The 23,082-nt window shown below is 41.2% G+C and overlaps 1 protein-coding gene across 2 annotated transcripts in view; it reads left to right on the top strand.

Annotated features, from left to right (window-relative positions):
* The window catches only part of alg6 (ALG6 alpha-1,3-glucosyltransferase), a 46,458-nt gene extending 39,397 nt beyond the window's left edge, over positions 1–7,061 (top strand). Inside the window, exons 12-14 of one of the 2 annotated variants that reach the window (XM_080195631.1) lie at positions 1,317–1,385; positions 4,449–4,647; positions 6,171–7,061. In XM_080195631.1, coding sequence (XP_080051757.1) covers positions 1,317–1,385; positions 4,449–4,647; positions 6,171–6,368 — 466 coding nt within the window. In that variant the 3' untranslated portion in view covers positions 6,369–7,061. Of the gene's footprint in view, positions 1–1,316; positions 1,386–2,237; positions 3,558–4,448; positions 4,648–6,170 lie in introns of those variants that run through there. The other variant, XM_080195632.1, reaches the window with a different exon arrangement.
* The last annotated feature ends 16,021 nt before the right edge of the window (positions 7,062–23,082 follow it).

Genomic DNA, 23,082 nt, shown 5'->3' with positions numbered 1-23,082 from the left:
AGATAGGTGACAGATTAAATTTAATGTAGAGAAATGGGAGGTGATACATTTTGGTAGGAAGCACAGAGATGGTATCTAAAGTCAAGGGTGCAAGTCTAAAGGGACTGCGGAGATCTGGTGGATGTGCATGAATCATTGAAGGGCAGCTTGAGAAATTGGTTGGAAAGGCAAAGAGGATCTTGGGTTTTATGAATTGATGCATTGATTACAGAAGTAAGGAAGTTCTGATGAATTCTAATAAACACTGAGTCCAACTCTGAGCACCAGACTTCAGGAAGAATGTAAAGGCTATTTTAGAGAGGGTGCAGAAAAGATTTACAAAAATGGTTCCAGGGTGAAGGACTGCAGCAATGTGAATAAATTGGCGAAACTGGGGTTGTTCTGCTTATGGAAGAGAAGCCTGAGAGTAGATTTAATAGAAATGCTCAAAATCATGAAGGGGTCAAGACAGTAGACAGAGAGAAACCATTGCCATTGGCAGAAGGGACAAGAACCAGAGGACACCAACATAAAGTTACCAGCAAAAGAACCAGAGTGGCATGAGGAAAAATCTTTGTTTAAGAACTCCATTGTGTACCTTCCTACAGCCCAAAAAAAACCCATTCACTACTACTGTTTTCTGCCATTCAATCAAGTGCATAACCATACTGCTAGTGTGCCTTTCATTACATGGGTTTTGACTTTGCTCCTGAGAGCTTATTTTGTGGAAATATGTCAAATGCCTTTTGAAAGTCCAAGGGCATTGCATCAATCACATTACCTTCAACCCACTCTGCCACCTTATCTAAAAACTCAAATCAAGTTGATTAAAAACAATTTATCTTTAACAAATCTATGGTGGCTTTCCTTAATTTATCCACCCTTGTCCAAGTGACTATTGTTTTTGACCCTGATTATTGTTTCTAAAAGCGTTCTCAAAAAAATGGCCACACACTGCTGGCCTCCCAATCACTGCCAGAGACTGTGGTGAAGGCAGATTCAATTGTGGCTTTCCAAAAAATTGGAGAATTATTTGAAGTGAAAAAATTCTAGGGTTACAGGAAAAGGACGGGAAAGTGAGGACTAGTTGAGTTGCACTGGCAGAGAGCTGGCATAGACTGAATGGGCTTCATTGCCTCCTCCTGTACCATTCTGTGATTTGAGTGTGAGCAGGTTGCAAATTGAGTGAGCAAACCTTTGAGCTTCCTGATCTTACCAATCTGGCTGGGTACCAGAAAAGGTAGGCAGCGTGCTTACCCACAGTATCCATTGCCATTATATTTCAGTTCAACTCTGCATGTTTCCAATCATGTTCCTTTTATCTGGTTTGTTTTCAGACCTGTGTTGTTGCTTCTACATGAAATTCCTTTCATGGCAACCTGGTTTTTGCTTGTATCAACTTTTAGGTAAGGTCAGCTTTTTTCATGTCAAATCCCTGAGTTGATGCTAATGAATAGATTCTGTGATGTGCCGTGGCCCTATTGTAATGATTTTCCATTTCCTCTCCTGTTTAAAGTGACAAGGAACTTACGATTTAAAAAGCTTTTAGGTGTATCATGCCCCTTGCAGATAATTTTAGTAAACATCAGTCACCTTTTCCTTTTAAACATTCATGACATATTTGGGCCACTGTTTCCAGTAACTTTTAAAATGAGATACCATTTTTCCAGTGGGAAAATTTAACGCTTTGATGTAACAAGCAAACTAAAATCAACATGACTACAAATAACTATTACACTAAGCTACAGAAAAAGCACTTTCCCCATAAACCAATTAACAAAGCTGAAAACTCCATGCCACATTTATACATTACGGCATACGCTCAGTAGATCTGTAGGGGGCGATTCTCCCAAAAAAAAATTCTAAGCATTGAATAGGCATAAAAATCATGTTTGTTTTTTCAAGGGGAGATTAAAAATGAATCTCCCACACTCTCCACTGCAGAGTGCCTTAGCGTGAGTCATGCTTACATTCAGTGGATGGGGCCTATTCCTGCTGGAGAGGCCGGCAGCACAGCGCTAAGCAAGTCACTGTGCATGTGCTGATCTATCAGCCCAAGATCGGCACATGCACAATAGCCCCGCTCAGCTGGCCTCACAATCACTAGATAGTCCTGTGATCCCTGCATCACCGGTCATGTGGACCCCCCACCCCAAATGGCCCGATTGCTGGCCCATCCCCTCCTGACTGCGTCAATCTTCCTTGCCCTCACACTCCAGCCTGCCTCAATCTCCCTTCTTCTCCACCCCAACCGGCAGCCCCGACCTTTGGATCTTCCCATCCATCCATGGAAAGCAACTGGCCCGGATGAGTATCCGAACGTGCACTCAGACTCTGTGTGGATCAGCTGGCGGGGGTACTTACAGACGTCTTCAATCTCTCTTTACAACAATCTGAAATCTCTATCTCTTCAAGAAGACGACCATCATACCTAAGGCAAGCAGCGTGCCTTAATGACTATTAGCCAGTGGCTCTGACATTCTTCATTATGAAGTGCTTTGAAAGGTTAGTCATGGCACAAATCAATTCTGGCCTCCCGGACTACTGGATGTACTACTGTTTGCCTACCACAGCAGCAGACGCCATTTCCTGGCCCTGCACTCAACCCTGGAACACCTATGTTGGACTCCTATTTATTGACTACAGCTCAGCCTTCAACACTATTATTCCTACAAGACTCATCTCCAAACTCCGTGGCCTGGGCCTCGGCATCTCCCTCTTCAACTGGATTCTGAATTGCCTAACTCGCACACCGCAATCAGTAAGGATAGGCAACAACATCTCCTGCGTGATCATCCTCAACACCAGTACCCCACAAGGCTGTGATCTCAGCCCCCTTCTATACTCCTTTTACACCTATGACTATGCAGCCAAATTCCTCTCCAATTTTTGGATCTCAAACAATGAGGAGATAGAGTACAGCAATGAGAGAGAGAATCTGGTGAACTGGTGCGGCAACAATAATCTCTCTCAATGTCAACAAAATGAAGGAGATTGTCGTCAACTTCAGGAAGCTTAAAGGAAAACATGCCCCTGTTTACATCAATGGGAACAAAGTAGAAAGGGTCAAGAGCTTCAAGTTTTAGATGTCCAGATCATCATCAACCTGTCCTGGTTCCCCCATGCTGACGCTATAGTTAAGAAAGCCTACCAATGCATCTACTTTCTCAGAAGACTAAGGAAATTTGGCATGTCAGTTACGACTCATACCAACTTTTACAGATGCACCATAAAAAGCATTCTTTCTCGTTGTTTCACAGCTTGGTATGGCTCCTGCTCTGTCCAAGACCGCAAGAAACTGCAAAAGGTTGTGAATGTAGCCCAATCCATCATGCAAACCAGCCTCCAATCCATTGACTCTGTCTACACTTCCTGCTGCCTCGGCAAAGCAGCCAGCATAATTAAAGACTCCACGCACCCCAGACACTACTTCGTTCAGGAAAATGATACAAAAGTCTGAGGTTACGTAACAACTGACTCAAGAACAACTTCTTCCCTGCTGCTGTCTGAATGGACTTACCTTTATATTAACTTGATGTTTCTCTATGTCCTAGCAATGGCTGTAACACTGCATTCTGCATTCTGCATTCTTCTGTTTCCTTCTCTATGTACGGTATGTTTTGTCTGTATAGTGCATAAGAAACAATACTTTTCACTGTATGTTAATACATGTGACAATAATAAACCAAATCAAACCCCACTGGCAGCCCCAATCACTGGCCTCTCACTACGCCCAGATACTGAGTAGCAGCAGTAACCCCCTCCTGCATAGGCCCCACTCTTTGGCACTTTCCCATGCCTAGTGCCAAGATGTCCCCTGGGCATTGGCACTTTGCCTCTTGGGCAGTGCTAGGGCACAGGTTATATGCTTATTTAAGTTTATAAAGGCTCACTTTTGTGATGGAGCTGAAAGTCATTTATTCATTAAGCCCTGGACAACTCCCAAATATTGAGTGGGGTATTGCCCAAAAAGCATATTGTTCATGGATCAGCCCAACTTAAAAAGATAGAAACGTAGGAAAAGGAGTAAGAGGAGGCCATTTGGCCCTTCGAGCCTGCACTTCCACTCATTATGATCATGGCTGATCATTCAACTGAATACCTGATCTCTCACCTTCCCCCTCCTATCCTTTGATTCCCTTCATCTCAAGTGCTATATTTAACTGCTTCTTGAAAACATTCAATGTTTTGGCCTTAACTGTTTTCTGTGGTAGCGAATACCATAGGTGACCACTCTCTGAGTAAAGAAATTTCTCCTCATCTCTTCTAAATGGTCTACCCTATATCCCCAAACTGTGACCCAGTCTATCAACCGTCTTAGCGTAGATGACCAAAGCGAATAATTGGTGCTCAATCTTCAGCTGCCAATGCTAAATCCAAGGATTTGGTTTTACTGTAATAAATTTTATATCTCTTGTGGTGTAACAGAGTAAGAGTGAAGTTTCTTAATTCACACTATTTTCTTACAGCATGTTTCCTCTGTTGTTGAAGGATGGGCTGCTCCTTCCTTACACTGTTACCTCTTTGGCTTTCCTCCTCGTCACAGCAAAGTTGTTGTCAGCATTTGATAAAGTGCCATTGGAGGATCTACGACTCCAGCCATTTTCCCAGGGTGTGAGGAGGTACATTCCACACTTTACAATTCCACCATATCTTGCAAAACTTACAGTAAGTAATTTTGAAAATCATCTTTTTTTGAAAATGTGTTCAATTGTGAAATGTTGGAACAGTTAAATCACAGCTTATCCTGTCATGTCCAGGACCTGGGTTCAAATCCTGATTAGTTCAATTGGATCACTGGAGGTTAATTAGTAGTAAATTGACCATTAGGATGATTGGTGCAGGAAATAAAGAATATCGCAACAGAGTGTTTTCCTAAATCTGAAGCTATGATGTTGAGGCAGAGAAACAAGGACTTTATTTTGCATATAATGGTAGTGCTTAACATTAATACCAGATGACAGAAGTGGGATCAAACATTTTGACTTCTAGTTTGACATTCTAAATCTTGATTAATTGTCGATGGGTCTTTACACAAGATTAATTTGAAGGTATTTTTAGCCCAGTTCTGCTAGTTATGGAACTCCAACCCAAAGCAAATTTATAGTTGACAAAAAAAAGTACTAAACTGGCTATTTTACTCGAAAGCTATAAATGATGTGGATCTGCTGGTGTTGGACTGGGCTGGGTACAGTAAGAAGTCTCACAACATTAGCTTTTAAAGTCCAACAGGTTTATTTGGAATTTTGACTCGCCTGATGAAGGAGCAGTGCTCCAAAAACTACAGAGAAAGTAGAGGTAGTAGAAGATGGAACATCAGTAAATGAAAGATGGGAAGACTAGCATTGATATTGCACCTTTCAGGATCTCAGGATGTCTCAAAACGTTTCACAGTCGTTGAAATGCTTTTGCAGTGTGTTCATTATTTTAATGTAGGAAATATGTCACACAATTTCCAAAAAGCAAGATCCCACATTCTGCAACAAAGCAGTGACCAGATTACTATTTTTTAAAAAAATGGTTGAAGCGTAAATGTTGGTCCGGATATTGGGAAAAATTCTCCTGATGTTCTTCAAGCTAGCATGATAAGATCTTTCACATCCACTTGACAGGAAAGGCAGGGCATCTGTTTAATGTTTCATCCAAAGGATGACATTTCTGAAAATGTTGCACCCTTTAGGTAGTACACTGGCGTGTTAGCCTAGATTTTTGTATTCAAGTCTCTGGAGTAGGGGATGTATCCTTAACTATCTGACTGAGTGAGATTGCTACCCAATGAACTACCGTCAATAAATGAATCAAATTCAGAGAGCAGCTTTTGATTCTTTTACTTTTTTCCTTCATCAAGAAACCAAGCTGAAGGATTTAGTAACAAACACAGGACACCAGCAAGGAAGAAAAGAGAGAAATATGTATGAGAAAACTAATGCTGGGGTAACAATAAACACAGACTTTAAGAGATTATAGAAGGAAAAACTAACAGGCAGATAGTTCCACAGTATGGCATCCTGGGAAACATATCAGCCAAGTAGGTGATAGTTGATGAGCATTACAACAAAGTAAAGATACAGGGAGAATGAAGGATTTCAGGATTTTATATTTTCAAATGAGAAAGCATAAATGTGATGTATTGAAAAATGTGACTTGAAATATATGAAAAAGGAAAACTGTCTTTTCTTTTATTCCTACAGTTCCTTCTATCCATAATTGCCATGGCAACACTTAGTTTGATAAGTGCAACACTAGTTCCTCCCTCACAACTGCCAGACTTATTCCCTGTTATGGTGTCTCTATTTTCCTGCATCCACTTCCTGGTCTTTCTGGTGTACTTCAACATTCTGCATCTTTCGGAGCCACTCTACAGGAAGCATCAATGGAAAGTCAAGTAAAGGACAAGTCACTGCAAACCTAGGAATTAATTATTTTGGTAATATAAAACATTAAATAAAAGTGCTGTTTGAAATTCTAAATGCCAAAAAACATTTTTTTAACTACTCTCTCCAGTAGCTGCCTTAATAGATCACTTGGCAAAATATGCCCTGTGGTATGAAGCGGACTGTGTTCACATGAAGTGAGACCTGGACAACATTCAGGTTTGGATTTTTAAGTGGCAAATAACATTCACAAAAGTGCCAATGAATGAACTTGACTGCATGACTGTAGCTCCAGCCACGTACATGAAAGTCAACACCATGTGGGATAACGCAGACTGCTTGATTGCCATTCCATCCACCATCTTAATTATTTGCCTCTTCCATCACTGACTGTCAGTCCCATACACACGGCAGCAATTTACCAAGACTTCTTCTGAACTTGTAACCTCTACCACATTAGAAGGACAAGTGCAGCAAATGCGTGGGAACACCAACACCTGGAAATTCCCCCTCCAAGCCACCCACCATCAAACTTGGAACTACATCACCATTCCTGGCTGGGCAAAACCCTGGAACTCCCTTCCAAACAGCTAGAGAGAAACTGAAGGCAAGAAGCCGCATCACCACCAATTTCTCGAGGATAATTAGGGATGAATAACAAATGCTGGCCTCACCAGTGACATTGCTATCACATGAAGGAATAAAAGATGTGGCTGGATCTATGCTAAGCTAATTAATCTTAGCCAGAGCAACAATTGGGTTTCTGCACTTCAACACAGCATCTTTAATTTAAGGTGATGAAAGTCATTCAGGATTTTTCCTCTTTATTACTGTCTAGCAGTCTCTGTGTCTGAACATCTGCTAAGTGAATTTGAGTTTACATGTGATTGGTATCCTGTAGCTGCTCATTGTTCAAACTTGTACTCATTTGCACAAGATAATAAAGGCCAAATGACAGCAAGTGATAAAATTCAGTCTCCTGCCTCAGCCACAACCTTCAAGATTAGAGGTGAAGGAACAAAAAAGATAATGCCCAGCCCATACTCCAATTTGCTTATCTTTAGATCTCAGCCACAGTTTGCAAATTGAATACTAAATATGGAGAATGGAGAAAGTCAGCTATTGTGTGCTTCCTGGCTGAAGGAAAAAGAGAAAAGCAGGTGATGTTTTAAGAACAGGTTACCCTCTCCCACGTACAGACAAGTAGGTAGAAAAAGGTAACATGGTGTAATTTCACCGCCATCCCTCAATTTCCACTCCCCCAGCTCCCCACCCATCTCCAGTATTTCCAACACTTTATGATGAATAGAAACATTAGTTTTGCTTGGATTCAGTTTGGTTTCTTCCCAAATAGTCTGCATTTTTGACTAAGTTTACACTTCCTCCAAGAAGTGTGAAATCCTGCTGCAATAGTGGAAATAAGAACTAGGAGCAGAAGTAAGGAATTTAATCCCTTGAGCCTGCTCTGCCTTTCAGTGTGATCATGGCTGATCTCATCTCAGCCTCATCTCCACTTTCCTGTCCACTCCCCAAAACTACTAATTAAAAACCTATCTATCTCCTCCTCAATTGCACGGTGGCACAGTGGTCATCACTGCTGCCTCACAGTGCCAGGGACCCAGGTTCGATTCCTGGCTTTGGCCACTGTCTGCAGAGTCTGCATGTTATCCCCAGATGGCATGGGTTTCTTCCTGGTGCTCTGGTTTCCTCCCACAGTCCAAAAGACGTGCTGGTTATTTGCATGGGCCATGCTAAATTCTCTGTGTGTACCCGAACAGGCGCCTGAGTATGGCGACTAGGGGATTTTCATAGTAACTTCATTGTAGTGTTAATGTAAGCTTACTTGTGACAGTAATAATTAAACTTTAAAACTTTAACCTTTTAGTGTTCTGACATCAACTGCACTCTGGGATAGAGAATTCCACAGACTCATGACCCTTTGAGTGAGGTAATTCATCGTCATTTCTATTTTAAATTATGCCACCCCTTAGCATAAGACTATGTTGAGTCCCGTCTGTTGCCTTCACTGAAGAAATAATTATTCACGTGAATCTTGTCAGCCATAGTTAGCTTGCTAACTGAGGTTTACAAATATTTTCTAGCAGAGGGCAGCACAGTGGTTAGCAGCGCCAGGGACCTGGATTCAATTCTGACTTTGGGTGACTATCTGTGTGGAGTTTGCACATTTTCCCCATGTCTGTGTGGGTTTCCTCTGGGTGCTCCGGTTTCCTCCCACAGTCCAAAGATCTGCAACTTAGGTGGAATGGCCATACTAAATTGCCCCTTTAGTCTTCCAAGATATATAGGTTCAGAGAATTAGCAAGGTGAATACGTGGGGTTACAGAGATAGGGCACGGGAAAGATGCTCTGTTGGAAAGTCAGTGCGGACGCGATGGGCCTTCTTTGGCACTGTTGGGATTCTACGATTCTACATTGATGGATAGCAATCAGAATGGGAATCTCCACTCTTCTGAACAGGCGCTAGAGTGTGGCGACTAGGGGATTTTCACAGTAACTTCGTTGCAGTGTTAATGTAATCCTACTTGTGACAAATAAATAAACTTAAACTTTCCCTTTTTCAGTCATGCAGAGCAGGTATCTCTACTGCTACTTGGCCTGAAATCCTTTAACTCAACTTATGTGGAATTAAACATAGCACCCTCTGGTTAGTTTGACTCAATTACATGCAACCTCTGCCGGCTGAGCCATTGGAGAGATCACGCAGTTAACTATAACTTGAACTTGCATATTCTCAACTTGGTTCTTAGTGGGCACGGGCTCATTGCACATAGTTATCTACCCAGTTAACAATCTTTCTGAGAGGTTTAAGGACAACGACAGTGGAAATATGCTACACTGGGATGTTGGCCTGGAATTCAGCCATGTTGGAGCCAAGCAGAAGGAATTTCACATCTGACCAATGTTGTACCTAATTAATAATACAAGGAGCGTTGAAAACATTGTGTGTTTATTCCTCAGCATTAACATCTCTAGCTTTGTAAAAAGAAAAGTTTTTTAAAAAGCAGCAGAAAAGATTTGAGAAGTTGTGCAAATCCATAAAAGTTGATTGTAATATCCAATGAAGTTGGTTTCAAATTAGTATCTCAAATTTCTCCATGTAGAAATGCATAATTGTTGTCAACAGTTTACCTTTTAAAAATATATGTAATATATATCAAATATATTTATGGAACATATAAAATAAACTGCTGACAATGACAAACTACAGCTACCTTGAATGTAGAGCTTCTAATATCATGTCCTATGGACTGAGGAATAAATACAAATTCTAATATTCATCGTGAAAGCAAATCCATTAACCAGTGTTTAAATAAAATGAAGATGTCAAGTTTCTGAAGGCCACACATTCCCACCTGCTTTTGCATTTGTCCTCGGCAGTTTATTTGTGTTTTAATGGGTTTTGGAATTTAGAAAACAGCACAACCATGAGGTGGGCAAGATTCTTGCCTCCTCCAGCTGCACTGGAAAATGACATTCATGACATTCTGAACGAATGACATACTCGATACATTGAATGAGACACCTCGAGGGCAATGCAATGAAAATCTCTTCTTAATCACGTGTTTGACATGGGTCACAGTTGCCAAGCAGCGAGAGAATGCTCAGAAGAAATGGCAGTGAGCTCGAGCACCAGTGGCCTGTTCTCTGTCACATTTATGCAGGCTGTTTATTCTAAGTAGTTACTGCAGTAGGAAAATATTAGTTTTGTGCTTGGGCGTGTTTTCTTTTCACTTTGTCTTTCACTTGGCCTCCAAGGGTGATAAAGTGAGAGTTATATGATCCACCTGGTGCACAACTGGAAACTGGATCTCCGAAATGCCAGCTGTCAAACAGGCTGCAATCCTCCTGCAAAAACCAGTCATTGGCTATCCTGAATATCACTGCTCACTTTGTATATGATGGAAGAGGGAATGAAAATAAGATGGGAAGTAGTGTTGTTTTCTGATACCTAGATATTCCAAAACAAATCGGAGAAGCAGGCTTGAAGGGCTGAATTGCCCACTTCTGCTCCTAATTCTATGTTCCTATATAATAGAGACCTACAATTTAGAATTCCTTTCCTCTGACGAATAATCCTGGAAAAAATACATTCAGTAAAACAGCCACCCTAAGAGGCAAAAAGGAAACTTAAAGGCAGCAACAATTGTTTTTAGATTTTTTTCCATGCGCGCATGCTGGAGTATTTTTCACTTCCCAAGATTTTCCTTCCAGTATAAATCTAAATTATACCTCAAACTCTCAGACAAAGGCAACAGAAGTAATCTATTCCATCATTTGTTCCGTATAGAAATTATTTTATCTCCTGTGTCATTACTCACAGGTAAAAAAAATTATCTGGTCCTGCATCTTTTTTCCTCATCATTACCTTTTAGATTAGTTTTTACTTATATATATGCTGGAGTACCTTTCACTTCTTCTCAAGATTTTCCTTGGTTTTAGTTTTTAATCTTAGTTTTTCTGCATTTTTTTTATGTATCTGTTTTCACACATATTCTTTTCCTGATTACTGAATTTATGACTTTTACATTTTGTCAATGTTAACAAAACAAAGGAGATAGTCATCAACTTCAGGAATTGTAGTGAAGGCAGGCCCTTGTCTACATCAATGGGATTGAAGTAGAAAAAGTCAAGAGCTTCAAACTTTTAGGTGTCCAAAAATTGTCCTTGTTTCTCCATGTGGATGCTATAGTTAAGAAAGTACATCAAAGCCTCTACTTTCTCAGGAAACTAAGGAAGCTTGGCATGTCCACTATGACTCTCACCAACTTTTACAAAAACACTACAGAAAGCATTATTTCTGGCTGTATCACAGTTTGGTATGGCTCCTGCTCCGCCCAAAACCACAAGAAACTACAAAGAATTGCGAATGAAGCCCAGTCCATCACTCAAACCAGCCTCCCAACTGCCAAATGCATTGCACCACTTTTTCTCTTGCAGGACAAGATTGTCCATAACTCGAGTTAGAGAGAGCTAACTGGTGGGGGACAGGCATAGTTACATCCCCATGGAGAAGATGGTGTTCACCATCACTGGATAAATAACGGCTAAGGCCATGGCCAGTGTTAGGGCTGAAACCATTGAAAACAACAGTATGTTCTCCTATATTACTCTCACACATTTCACTTCCTGAAATAAAAGAGTGTACAAAACATGACAAAAGATGGTCTGAGAAAACAGGGCAGAGAGCAAGGGAAGTCTAGATTAAACTGCATTCATAAAACCTGTGCACACCCCCCACCCCTTCTCCCACACCGATACCCACTCATCATAATCCTACCACTGGACCAGTGAGCTTGCACAGAACCAGTCAGCCAGAGTGAGATTTCAACCAGAGTGAGGATATTGGGAATTAGGAGCTGAATGGGAATTCAGTGCTATGGGGAAAGAGGTGCTCATCTTTGGGAGGAGCAGAGAGATGGACCTGTGAGGGAGACCGGAAGACAAGTGAGAGGTAGAAAGAAATCAAACCTGACCTTACAGCCAGCAGTTAAGTGACTGGTAAGTATTTTTCTCTTTTTTCTCTTGGCATTTTAGTTGTTGTTGTAAGTTAACTTAAGTCATGGCAGGAGATCCCTGACCCATGCCTTGCTCCTCTTGTGCGATTTGGGAATTCGGGAAACCTTCCAGTGTTCTGGCTCCTTCATGTGTAAGAAGTGTGTCCAATTGCAGCTCCTGTTAGACCGCTTGATGGCTCTGGAGCTGTGGATGGATTCACTTTGGAGCATCCACAATGCTGAGGAAGTCGTGATAACACATTCGGTGAGTTGGTCATACTGCAGATAATAATTACTGAGGGAGATAGGGAATGGGTGACCACCATACAGAGAAAGAGTAGGAAGGCAGTGCAGGGGTCCCCTGCAGTCATCTCCCTCCAAAACAGATATAGCCATTTTGGATACTGTTGGGGAAGATGGCTCACCAAGAGAAGGTGGCACCAGCTAGGTCCATGATGCTATGGCTAGGCTCCGCTACACAGGAGGGCAGGAAAAAGTGTGGCAGAAGTATAGGTGTTAGGTGGATAGATAGGCATTTCTGAAGATGCAAATGTGACTCAAGATGGCATGTTATCTCCTTGGTGCAAGGGTCAAGGATGTCTCAGAGCAGCTGCAAGACATTCTAGAGGAGGAGGGTGAATATCCAGCTGTCATATTGCATATAGGCATTAATGATATAGGTAAAAAACAGGATGAAATCCTACAAGCTGAATTTAGGGAGTTAGGAGTTAAGCCAAGAAGTAGGACCTCAAAGGTAGTAATCTCAGGATTGCTACCAGTGTCACATGCTAGTCAGAGTAGAATGTCAGGATAGCTAAGATGAATACATGGCTTGAGAGATGGTACAAGAGGGAGGGATTCAAATTCTTGGGACATTGGAACCGGTTCTGAGGAAGGTAGCACAAGTACAAGTCAGATGGTCTGCACCTGGGCAGATTGGAACAAATGTCATAAGGGGAGTGTTTGCTAGCACTGTTGGAGAGGATTTAAACTAATGTGGCAGGGAATAGGAACCGATGCAGGAAGTCAGGGGGAAATAAAATGGGGACAGAAACAAAAGACAGTAAGGGAAAAAGTGAAAGGCAGAGAAATAAATGTCAAAAATCAGAAACGGCCACAGTACAGAGTACAGAGATTGTGGAGAACTCAGTGAATGGGTCCAGTAAGGCTAAGAGAAATCAAACATGGAGACTGTACAAAACATGACCGGACAGATGGTCTGAGAAGCCAGGGCAGAGAGCATAACGTCCAGATTAAACTGCATTTATGTTAATGCAAGAGGCCTGATGGGCAAGGCAGATGAACTCAGGGCATGGATGGGTACATGGGACTGGGATATTATAGCAATTACTGAAATTTGGCTAAGGGAGGGGCAGGACTGGCAGTCTGGAGCATTTGATTTGGCAAATGTTCCAGAGTACAGATGCTATAGGAACGATAGAATAGGAGGCAAGAGAGGAGGGGCAGTTGTGTTTTTGATTAGGGAGAACATCAGGGCTGTGCTGAGAGAGGATATAGCTGAGGATTCACCCACTGCCTCCTTAGCGATAGAACTGAAAACCTAAGGGAGCGATCACTTTGATAGGATTGTACTACAGGCCCCCAAATAATCAGCCGGAAATTGAGAAGCAAATATTTAAGATTACAGATAGCTGCAAGAAAAATAGGGTGGTAATAGTAGGGAACTTTAACTTTCCCAACATTGACCTGGACAGCCATAGCATTAGGGGCTTGGATGGAGAGAAATTTGTTGAATGTATTCAGGAGGAATTTCTCATTATGTTGATGGCCTGACTAGAGAGGGGGCAAAACTTGACCTCTTGGGAAATAAGGAAGAGCAGGTGATGGAAGTGTCACTGAGGGATCACTTTGGGATCAGTGACCATAATTCCATTAGTTTTAAGATGTGGAGAATGTTAGGTCTGGCCCAAAAGTTAAAATCCTAAATTGGAGTAATGCCCAATGGTATTAGATAGGAACTTTCAAAAGTTGATTGTGAGAGTCTGTTGGCAGGCTTTCGAATGTGTGCTAACCAAGTTTGGGTAAGCATGTTCCTTTTGGAGTGAAGAGCAAGGCTGGTGGAAGTAGGGAACTCTGGATGACTCAGGATATTGAGGCCCTGGTCAAAAGGAAGAAGGAGGCAAATGACATGCATTGGCAATTGGGATCAAGGGGATTCCTTGAAGAGAATAGAGGTTGTTAGAGTAGAGTTAAGAGAGAAATCAGGGGGGCAAAAAGAGGTCATGAGATTGATTTGGCAGATAAGGCAACGGAGAATCCATAGATCTTCTACAAATACATACAATTGGATACAAAATTGGCTTGAGGACAGAAGACAGAGGGTGGTTGTAGAGGGTTGTTTTTCAAACTGGAGGCCTGTGACCGGGGTGTGCGTCAGGGATCAGTGTCAGGCCCACTGTTATTTGTTATTTATATTAATGATTTGGATTACAATTTAGGAGGCATGGTGAATAAATTTGCAGATGACGCCAAGATTGGTGGCATAGTGGACAGTGAAGAAAGTTATCTAGGATTGCAACGGGATCTTGATCAATTTGGATAAATGTGAGAAGATGCAATTCGATAGATTGAATCAGGGCAGGATCTACTCAGTTAATGGTGGAGTGTTGGGGAGAGCTATAGAACAAAGCGATCTAGAAGAACAGATTCATAGCTCCTTGAAAGTGAAGTCGCAAATGGATAGGATGGTGAAGAAGGCATGGTTGGTTTCATTGGTCAGAGCATTGAGTACAGGAGTTGGGACATCTTGTTGAAGTTGTAGAAGACATTAATAAGGCCTGGAATACTGTGAATAGTTCTCTTACCCTATTATAAAAAGGATATTATTAAACTAAAAAGAGTGCAGAAAAGATTTACTAGGATGCTATCGGGACTTGATGGTTTGAGTTCTGTGAAGAGGTTGGATAGACTGGGACTTTTTTCCCTGGAGTGTAGGAGGCGTAGGGGTGATCTTATAGAGGTCTATAAAATAATGAGGGCTATAGATAAGGTAGATAGTAAACATTTTTCCCAAAGGTAGGTGAGTCTAAAACCAAAGGGCATAGGTTTAAGGTGAGAGGGGAGAGATACAAAAGGGTCCGGGGGGCAATTTTTTCACACAGAGGGTGGTGAGTGTCTGGAATGAGCTGTCAGAGGCACTAGCAGAGGTGGCTACAACTTGTCTTTTAAGAAGCCTTTAGACAGTTGCATGATAAGATAGATATCAAGGGATATGGTCCAACTGTGGGCAATTGGGACCAGCTTAGTGATAAAAACTGGACAGCATGAACAAGCTGGGCCAAAGATCCTGTTTCCATGCTGTAATCCTCTAGACTCTACCTACTGTCTTCTTTCATGAAATGTTTGCTGTATTGTAAAGCTGTGCAGAAAGCCTGCTATCAGTGTTAAGGGCTGGAGTCTAGCATCAACTTGGTACAGGTCTTTGTGTGGAGCTTGATGGTCATTATTTAAGCACCCAGTGCTCTGCGGTATTTCTTTTTATTTGTTCATGGAATATGGGTGTCACTAGCTGGCCCAACAGTTATTGCCCATCCCTGAGGGCATTTAAGGCTCATCCACATTGCTATGGATCTAACGTCACATGTAGCCTAAGTAGGGACAACAGATTTTTTCCCTAATGGATATTAGTGAATCAGATGGGTTTTTATGACAATCACAATGGTTTTATGGTCATCATTAGACTTTTAATTCCAGATTTTACTGATTTCAAATTTCACCATCCAACACGGTGGGATTTGAACCTGTGTTCCCAGAGCATTACCCTGGGTCTCTTGATTACTAGTCCAGTAACAATACCCCTACTGCACTGCCTACCTGAAAAGCGTGAATGCATGCTGCTCATGTCTGTGTGAGTTACATGCCAGAATCCTGGGCCGTGTCATCAAAGAATATCCTTTGTCACCAGTAGCCACTCTGTAGTTTGTCATGATATCTCAAATGTAGATTGTAGGCATAGTAATTGCTGTCAGGTAGCTAGACATTGTCCTGCCTGATAGACTGAGTATGGTCGCAACATGATCTTGGAGGAGTTGAATCCCTCACAGTTCTGTGTAACACAGTGTTGACATCAGCCCTGCAAAGTAACATGTAGTCAGTGATTCTCAGCACCATGGGAAAGCCTGCAATCCTCATGAAGCTGCATGCTCATTCTGTCTGTGTCCCCTGGCAAGACAGAATAGAATGTACTGAGCTCTTTAGAAATACAAACCCTGCATCCCCGGTCCTTCCCATGCCAACACTATAGTTATGAAAGCTCACCAACGCCTTTACTTTCTCAGAAGATGCAGGAAATTTGACATGTCAGCTATGACTCTCACCAACTTTTCCAGATGCACCATTGAAAGCAATTCTTTCTTGTACCACAGATTGGTATGGCTCCTGCTCTGCCCAAGACTGCAAGAAACTGCAAAAGATCTTGAATGTAGCCCAATCCATCATGCAAACCAGCCTCTCACCCATTGACTCTGTCTACACTTTCTGCTGCCTCAGCAAAGCAGCCAGCATAATTAACGACCTCACGCACCCCAGACATTCTCTCTTCCACCTTCTTCCGCCAGGAAAAATATACAAAATTCTGAGATCATGTTCCAACCAACACAAGAACAGCTTCTTCCCTGCTGCTGTCAGACTTTTGAATGGACTTACCTTGCATTAAGTTGATGTTTCTCTACACCTCAGCTAACACATTCTACACTGTCTTGTTTCCTTCTCTATGAACAGTATGCATTATCTGTACAGCAAGCAAGAAACAATACTTTTCAGTATATGCTAATATGTGACAATAATAAGTCAAATCAAAATTGTACAGCAGTGGACGGTGAACTGGGAAATGTTGCAAATATCACCAACTGCATCATGGGAGGAGCCAGAAGCATAAATGTTCATCGCTGTGGTCAACTTCACGAGCACTGCCAGTGTTGTCTTCTCCCTGCTCTGATGTTGCAGTTGTGACTAGAGTAGGTGGCAGATTTTAGTGAGGACATCCTTTATGAAATGGAAATGCTTGGCATATTGTTCCTCTTTGAGGTCCGGGTAGTAGAATTTCTCCCTGACCACCCTGTGTGGAAATGCTGAAATCCCTTATCCCCCTTCCTCTTCCAGAAGTTTGTTCTGCTCTGTGTGACCTCTGCACCCATGCTTGAGAGCAAGAACTTGTGCACCATGATAGTTCCCCTATTGCTGGGCCAAAAGCTCTGGTTCTGAGTCCAACGCCAGCACTGCTGACCATGGAAGGAGCATTTAATGCAATTCAAGGGGCTGCTAATTAGTTCAGAAATCCTTCTACCACTCCCGCCACTCTTCCTCAAAGATAATAAACAGTATGGATGTAAAGGTATGCAAGAGAGAGAAGGGAGAGAGCATATTGTAGAATTGTGTAGTGCATTTTTGTGCAGGTAGTGATGTAAATGCTTGTTGTGTAAGACATATCTTTGGTTCATGTGTCATTCACATTTGTTCCAATTCATGTTAAAGTAAAAGCTACAAAAAGTGAAATCTTGTTGGTAACTTCTTCATTGGCGGGTCATTCAGTAAAATTGGTTATTTTGGTTTACAGTTTCCTCTTGGTAATCATAATACTGTTGAATGCATTCTAAGCCATGTAAATTAACAGAGGGTATTAGCTGGAGCGTTAAGCTCCAAAATAGCAGCACTGGCATCAAATCAGTGTCACATGCTGATTAACATCATGATCTGCCTACTCTGAATACTTCCAGCAAATGTTTCCTGTGTATCATTCAAATCACTAAAATGGTATCCAATGCGTCTCACCGCTGAAAAGTGTGCATGTGTCATGGACAACATTTTGGAAGTAAAATGGCACTCATTGCGCCAAAAAAGGTGGGAAATAGTTGAATTTTGGAACCACTGTCGTAGGACTAACTGGCATTTGGTAAAAAATGAGATGCAATCCAGGAACAAAAGTAGATCATTGATCCCACAAATCTGTTCTCCCATTTTATTTAGTTCATTTATTTTATTTACTATGTGCATAAACACAGAGCCAAACATGTGCCTTGTCAGTTGCTAGATGCAGCTCTTTAAGCCCACTTCAAAGTTGGTCAGTGGACACTCCTTCAAAATGTGAGTCATTGTTTGGACTGTACTACAGCTGCAGCCTGGATGGTCTTAGCAACCTCATCAATTTTGGGTGGCTGCACAGAGGCCTTGGCCTGCTTGGGAATATTCTAATGGATTCCATGTTGCCATGAGGGATCAAAGCTGGCTGGGCAAATATTGGAGTCTACGATGAGAGAGTTGTTTCTGGTCGATGTTTGCTTTTGCCAGTCCTCAGCTGTTATTCCTCAGTGTGGTGGGTTTAACCATATGAAGTGGAGTAAGAAAAGGCATACCACTGGTGGGTTAAGGAGCTCTTGGATTATAATAGAATTTCTCCAGTGGCTTGCCTGTTGCAGTTTCCCTTTTGATGGTGGTGGTGGTGGGTGTAGACAGGCCATGTTACTCAGGATGAGGAGGCAGGGAAGGTGACTTGGTCAAAGAGTGCCAGTGATGAAGCACATTGTTGAGTTACACATCAATAAGTGCAGTATGGGCAGCTTGTGACCAGACTGGGGCCAGACTCTCAAATCCTGTTAACTTGTTGTTTCACAATGAAGGGGTTTAGAGACTTGATGCTCATGGCTTGGGCCCAGAGAACCCTAATATTCAATATTTTGCAGCTGCGTACGTGATCTGAAGAGAAGAGGTCTTTAAGGTCTTGGTGTGTGATCCCCATGACTTTCAATCAGTTTATTGAGGACCCTTGGATTGTAATTTTTTGGGCAGTCTTGATGAGATGCTGTCTATACATGAGGATTTTCTCAAGGGTTAGTTCCAGATAAACAAGATGGGAATTGCGCTTCAGTCTCTAGTCATCCAGGGTTGTGTTCAATTCCCTCTTACTGCTGGCATTGTGAAGATAGAGCTTGCATGGCTTTAGGCACTATGTCTTGCAGTAGTCGGCCAGTTTTGCAATTCCAACGATTAGCATGTCTTCCAACTTGGGGGAAGTCTGAGCCTGTCTCCCACAGCAGATGTCATCTGCGTAGATAAGTTTCTGGCACTGAGTTGGTGATAGAGCATTGGTTTATAAGTTGAACAAGTTGGGGCTAAAATAGACCTTTGGGTAGCCCATTTGTCTGTTTCCTTGAAGCACTAATCTTGTCACCCATAAGCACATTGATTTTAATCATGACTTTTCTAGACATTATCTCCATTTTCTCTGTATCCAAAAATCTATCTATTCAATCTTGAAACTATCAATTGACAAAGAACCTATATTCCTACAGGCTGATGAATGCTCAGATCAGGCCTGTAGGAAGCAGTGGATACTCATGGCCTTATACTCTTTTAACTCACTCATGAAGGTATAATGGATCATGGCCATGACTTGTACTAATCTGTTTGGGAAGTGCTGCCATACATGGAAGGAGAGACCATAAAAATGAATTCTGCTTGCTATCTAGCAGCATTGCACAGCAGATGGGTTGATTATAATTGAATAGTCCTGAAGCTCTACACCCATTTGAAATTGGTATTAACCATCTGCTGCTGCATCTTTAATGGCTTTAAGTTGGGTGGCATGACTTGGAGCCAACAGAGAGGTGGCAAGAGCAAATGTGGAGTTGAAAAGGCGAAGGATGAGTTGCATGGAGCCAAGAATAATAATAAGAGCAAGACCAGTGGTCTTAGGAAATGCAAGCACTGGGAGTGTTACTAGATCTAATGAATTAGGTTGTGAGGATGTGGAATAGGGCAAGAACACTTGGGTTGGATTTTTGTCTGACAGTTAGTAATGGAAAGTAGGGAATGGACTTTGTGTTCTAAGTGATTTATGTAGCAGGGAAGAGTGAGTCCAATGGAATTTTTTTCCAGTGCTCTGATTGGCCTATAGTGTCATGTGGTTGGCATAGCCCTCTCAGCAACATTGCAAGCTTGTAACAGCAATTAAATTCTACAATGTTATGTCAACACATAATGTTAGACACAGTTTTTATTAATATGGATACTTAAGGGATTCTAAAACACAGTTGTAAATAATTGAGATTTACCCAAGTTTGCAAACATTCAAGATTTTCTTTGGCAGGAAAGGGGGTTAGTGGGAGAGAACTCTGTGTCTGGGTAAATGGCATTTAAATTAGGTGCTAGAAACTGTATCTTGGCGTGCACCTGTGGGAGCAGTTCCCTGCAGGCATTTTAGTGGACAGATTGATTTGCTTAGTGACATTTCTGTCATATATTTATATGAGCAGGCAGCTGCAATGATCTCTCCTTTTATATTCACACCAAACCTCCATGGGCCCTTTGCCTGGATACAGGATTTATACAATTAAAATGCTGATAATTAGAATGCACATTATTCTGAAGAGTTTTACCAGGACATGCCCAATCAGTTCTTGTAATATTATGTCTAATTGACATGAGGATATAAGATTAAAATGAAAGCTTCTGGCTGTTTCTTTCATTTCTCCTCCTCCTGCCCTGAAGACCGTGCATTAGACTGGAGCACAGTTCAACAGGTATTGACCAATGTCCACAACTTCTTTTGAGTGGCAATTCTTGATACTTGAGTCTAAACTGAGTAACACCTTGAGATGTTAAGGCATTGAGGTGACGTAGTTCAAAGTAGCTCTATTTTATTACAGGTCTTACCGATTTACTCTCCAATTTAAACATATATGAAGTTGGTTTGATAAGTGACATTATTCTGGCAAAGGCTTTGGAAAAAAAACAGCTGTTGGGGGTTACAGAATTCAGAACAGGGCCGGGCAATACTTTTAACAGATTCAGAGGCTCGATTTTAGTTTCCCATTGAGCTTCTGGCAACCAGTTGCTACCTGTCAATAGCAACCTGATAGTTTCAATAATAGTTATTAGTTTCAGTAGCAAAACCAAATTGAATTAAACCAAGGTTCAAATAGATGACAAAGTGAAGGCACGGTGGCACAGTGGTAAGCCTCACAGTGCCAGGAATCCAGATTTGATTCATGGCTTGGGTCGCTGTTTGTGTGGAATCTGTACGATCTCTCTGTGTCTGCGTGGGTTTCCTCCAGATGCTCCAGTTTCCTCTCACAATTCGAAAGACGTGCTGGTTAGGTGCATTGGCCGTGCTAAATTCTCCCTCAGTGTACCTGAACAAGCGCTGGAGTGTAGTGACTACGGGATTTTCACAATAACTTCATTGCAGTGTTGATGTAAGCCAACTTGTGACATGAATAAATAAACTTTAAAGTGATGGCTTCATGCAGTGAACCAAATACCAAAGCTCAAGTAACCAATCAAAATTGTGTGGCTATCATGAATTTACATAATGAGGAAAAAACTAAGCAAGTTGGTTGTGTATTCTTTGGGGGGAGAAAAGGTGATCTAATGGGGGTTTTCTTCACAGATTTTCAGAGAATTGACAAAGATTACCCAAGCAAATTATTCAGTTAAGTGACCGGTTTCCAAAGAACGCATGTTAAAAATTGCAACATTACAAGAAAGGAGAAAGGTTTTGAACTTGTAAAGTAAATGTTTCATGTAACTTAGTAAGATGTGAAATGTGAAGTATGTTTGTGGAAAGAGGAAGGATTGAAGATGGAGAGGATATTAATCTGTAAAGGACAGGCCTTTTTCTGAACCTATGAATTCCAGCATTCATAAGCAGCATGTCCAGCAGAGAACAACTGGCAACAATCACCATTTAGGCTAATCCAACAAGAATGGCCATTTAGGCTATGCAGCAGAAGGTAGCTGACATGTGGGGAATGTACTCCAGCAGAAATCTAGAAGAGGAAGGGTAACATTGGGTTTAAGTTTTTAATAATAAATTACTTTGGTTATGAATAATGGTAGGTTTACGAATTTATTTTTTTGTCAATGGATAATGTTTTGATTATATATGTTTCCTTATTGAGAACAAGATGACAAAACTTAATTAATATTTATTGGAATTATTCTATTGCTAAATGCACTTTGGCAACACTGAGCCCCTCCTCCACCGCCCTCACTGCATTCTCGGATTTAATCCCTTTCGGAGCTGCAACTGTCAAATCCAACTCCAATGATAGGCTGAACTGCTGTTCCTGTTGCAAACGATTCAGAGCTGCCAGAATTCAATTCACAGTGTGACCCTTAATACTCAGGAGTCAGAAGAGAACTAAACAGTTTTCTCTGAACTATGTTTAATGCCAGGGTAAAGGCCAACAACTACGAGTTTTTGCCAACTCCAGTCCACACTGTTTATTTATTATTGCACCTTGCCAATCAATTTCTTTTTAATGCTGAGGTTTTCTTTTTTCCTCCTTGCAAAGTCACAGTAAATAAGAGCTCCTTGGACAAAATACCTATTAAATTAGTAATTAAATGAGTTACAGCCAGCAAAAGTGTATACGAGTCAGTAACAACATCTGATCAAGCTCTTCAGAGATTGTTAAATTATTTTCTGCAGTAAGCAGAACTGTTTAAATGTTATTTATTTTTATGTTCAGAAAAAATCTATTGCAAAGTAAAATATTGATTAAAACGCAACAATGCTGTAGGAAGAAAAAGAATTTATGAAACCGTTGCTCAAATCCTTTAATTGAATTTTCCAAATCTCTCACCACACACAAATAATCAATATTTTCCAGTATCAGAAACATTACTGGCTATCTTTCCAATTTTGTTATCATCAGCACATACAAGAACACTTGGATATCCATAATGTCTCGACAAATAATTTATATTTACCTCATAAACTATTGTTCCTTCGAGATACTCAAATAAAAAACAAGAAAAATTAACTTTTCATAGCAACAGATGTGTCAGATCCTAAATATCTGAATCTTTTTTTGTTGGTTTCATTTGGAAGCCTAGATGAAAGGCCCAGGCCCATCATATAGAACAGCACCAAGGCAGAAAAAAATGAAAATAAAGTCAAGGGGCAGTGTACAACTGATGGCAAGATTAAGTTTTGGAAACACGTAGATTGTAGAAAGAGAAAACTGTGAAGGTATCCCATGGTGTTGAAGCCCTGGAGAAACAATATTTAAAGTAGGAGATGAATCTTGAAATGAAGGGAGATGGAAGAATGCCTAGATGGTATTGGTGCCTAGAAAGAATATAAGGAAAGTGTAATAATGGTTGTGGCTTTGGTAAAATAAGGGAAAACAAGAAAGGTTTCATCCAAGAGACTGTAGGTGAGGGAAACATCAACCGATATGCTTTTATTT

The sequence above is a fragment of the Carcharhinus amblyrhynchos genome, chromosome 9, assembly GCF_965287045.1.
Source record: "Carcharhinus amblyrhynchos chromosome 9, sCarAmb.v2.hapA, whole genome shotgun sequence".
Lineage (NCBI taxonomy): Eukaryota > Metazoa > Chordata > Chondrichthyes > Carcharhiniformes > Carcharhinidae > Carcharhinus > Carcharhinus amblyrhynchos.
Note: the sequence above shows the minus strand (reverse complement) of the source record. Positions and strands in the feature narration are given on the sequence as shown.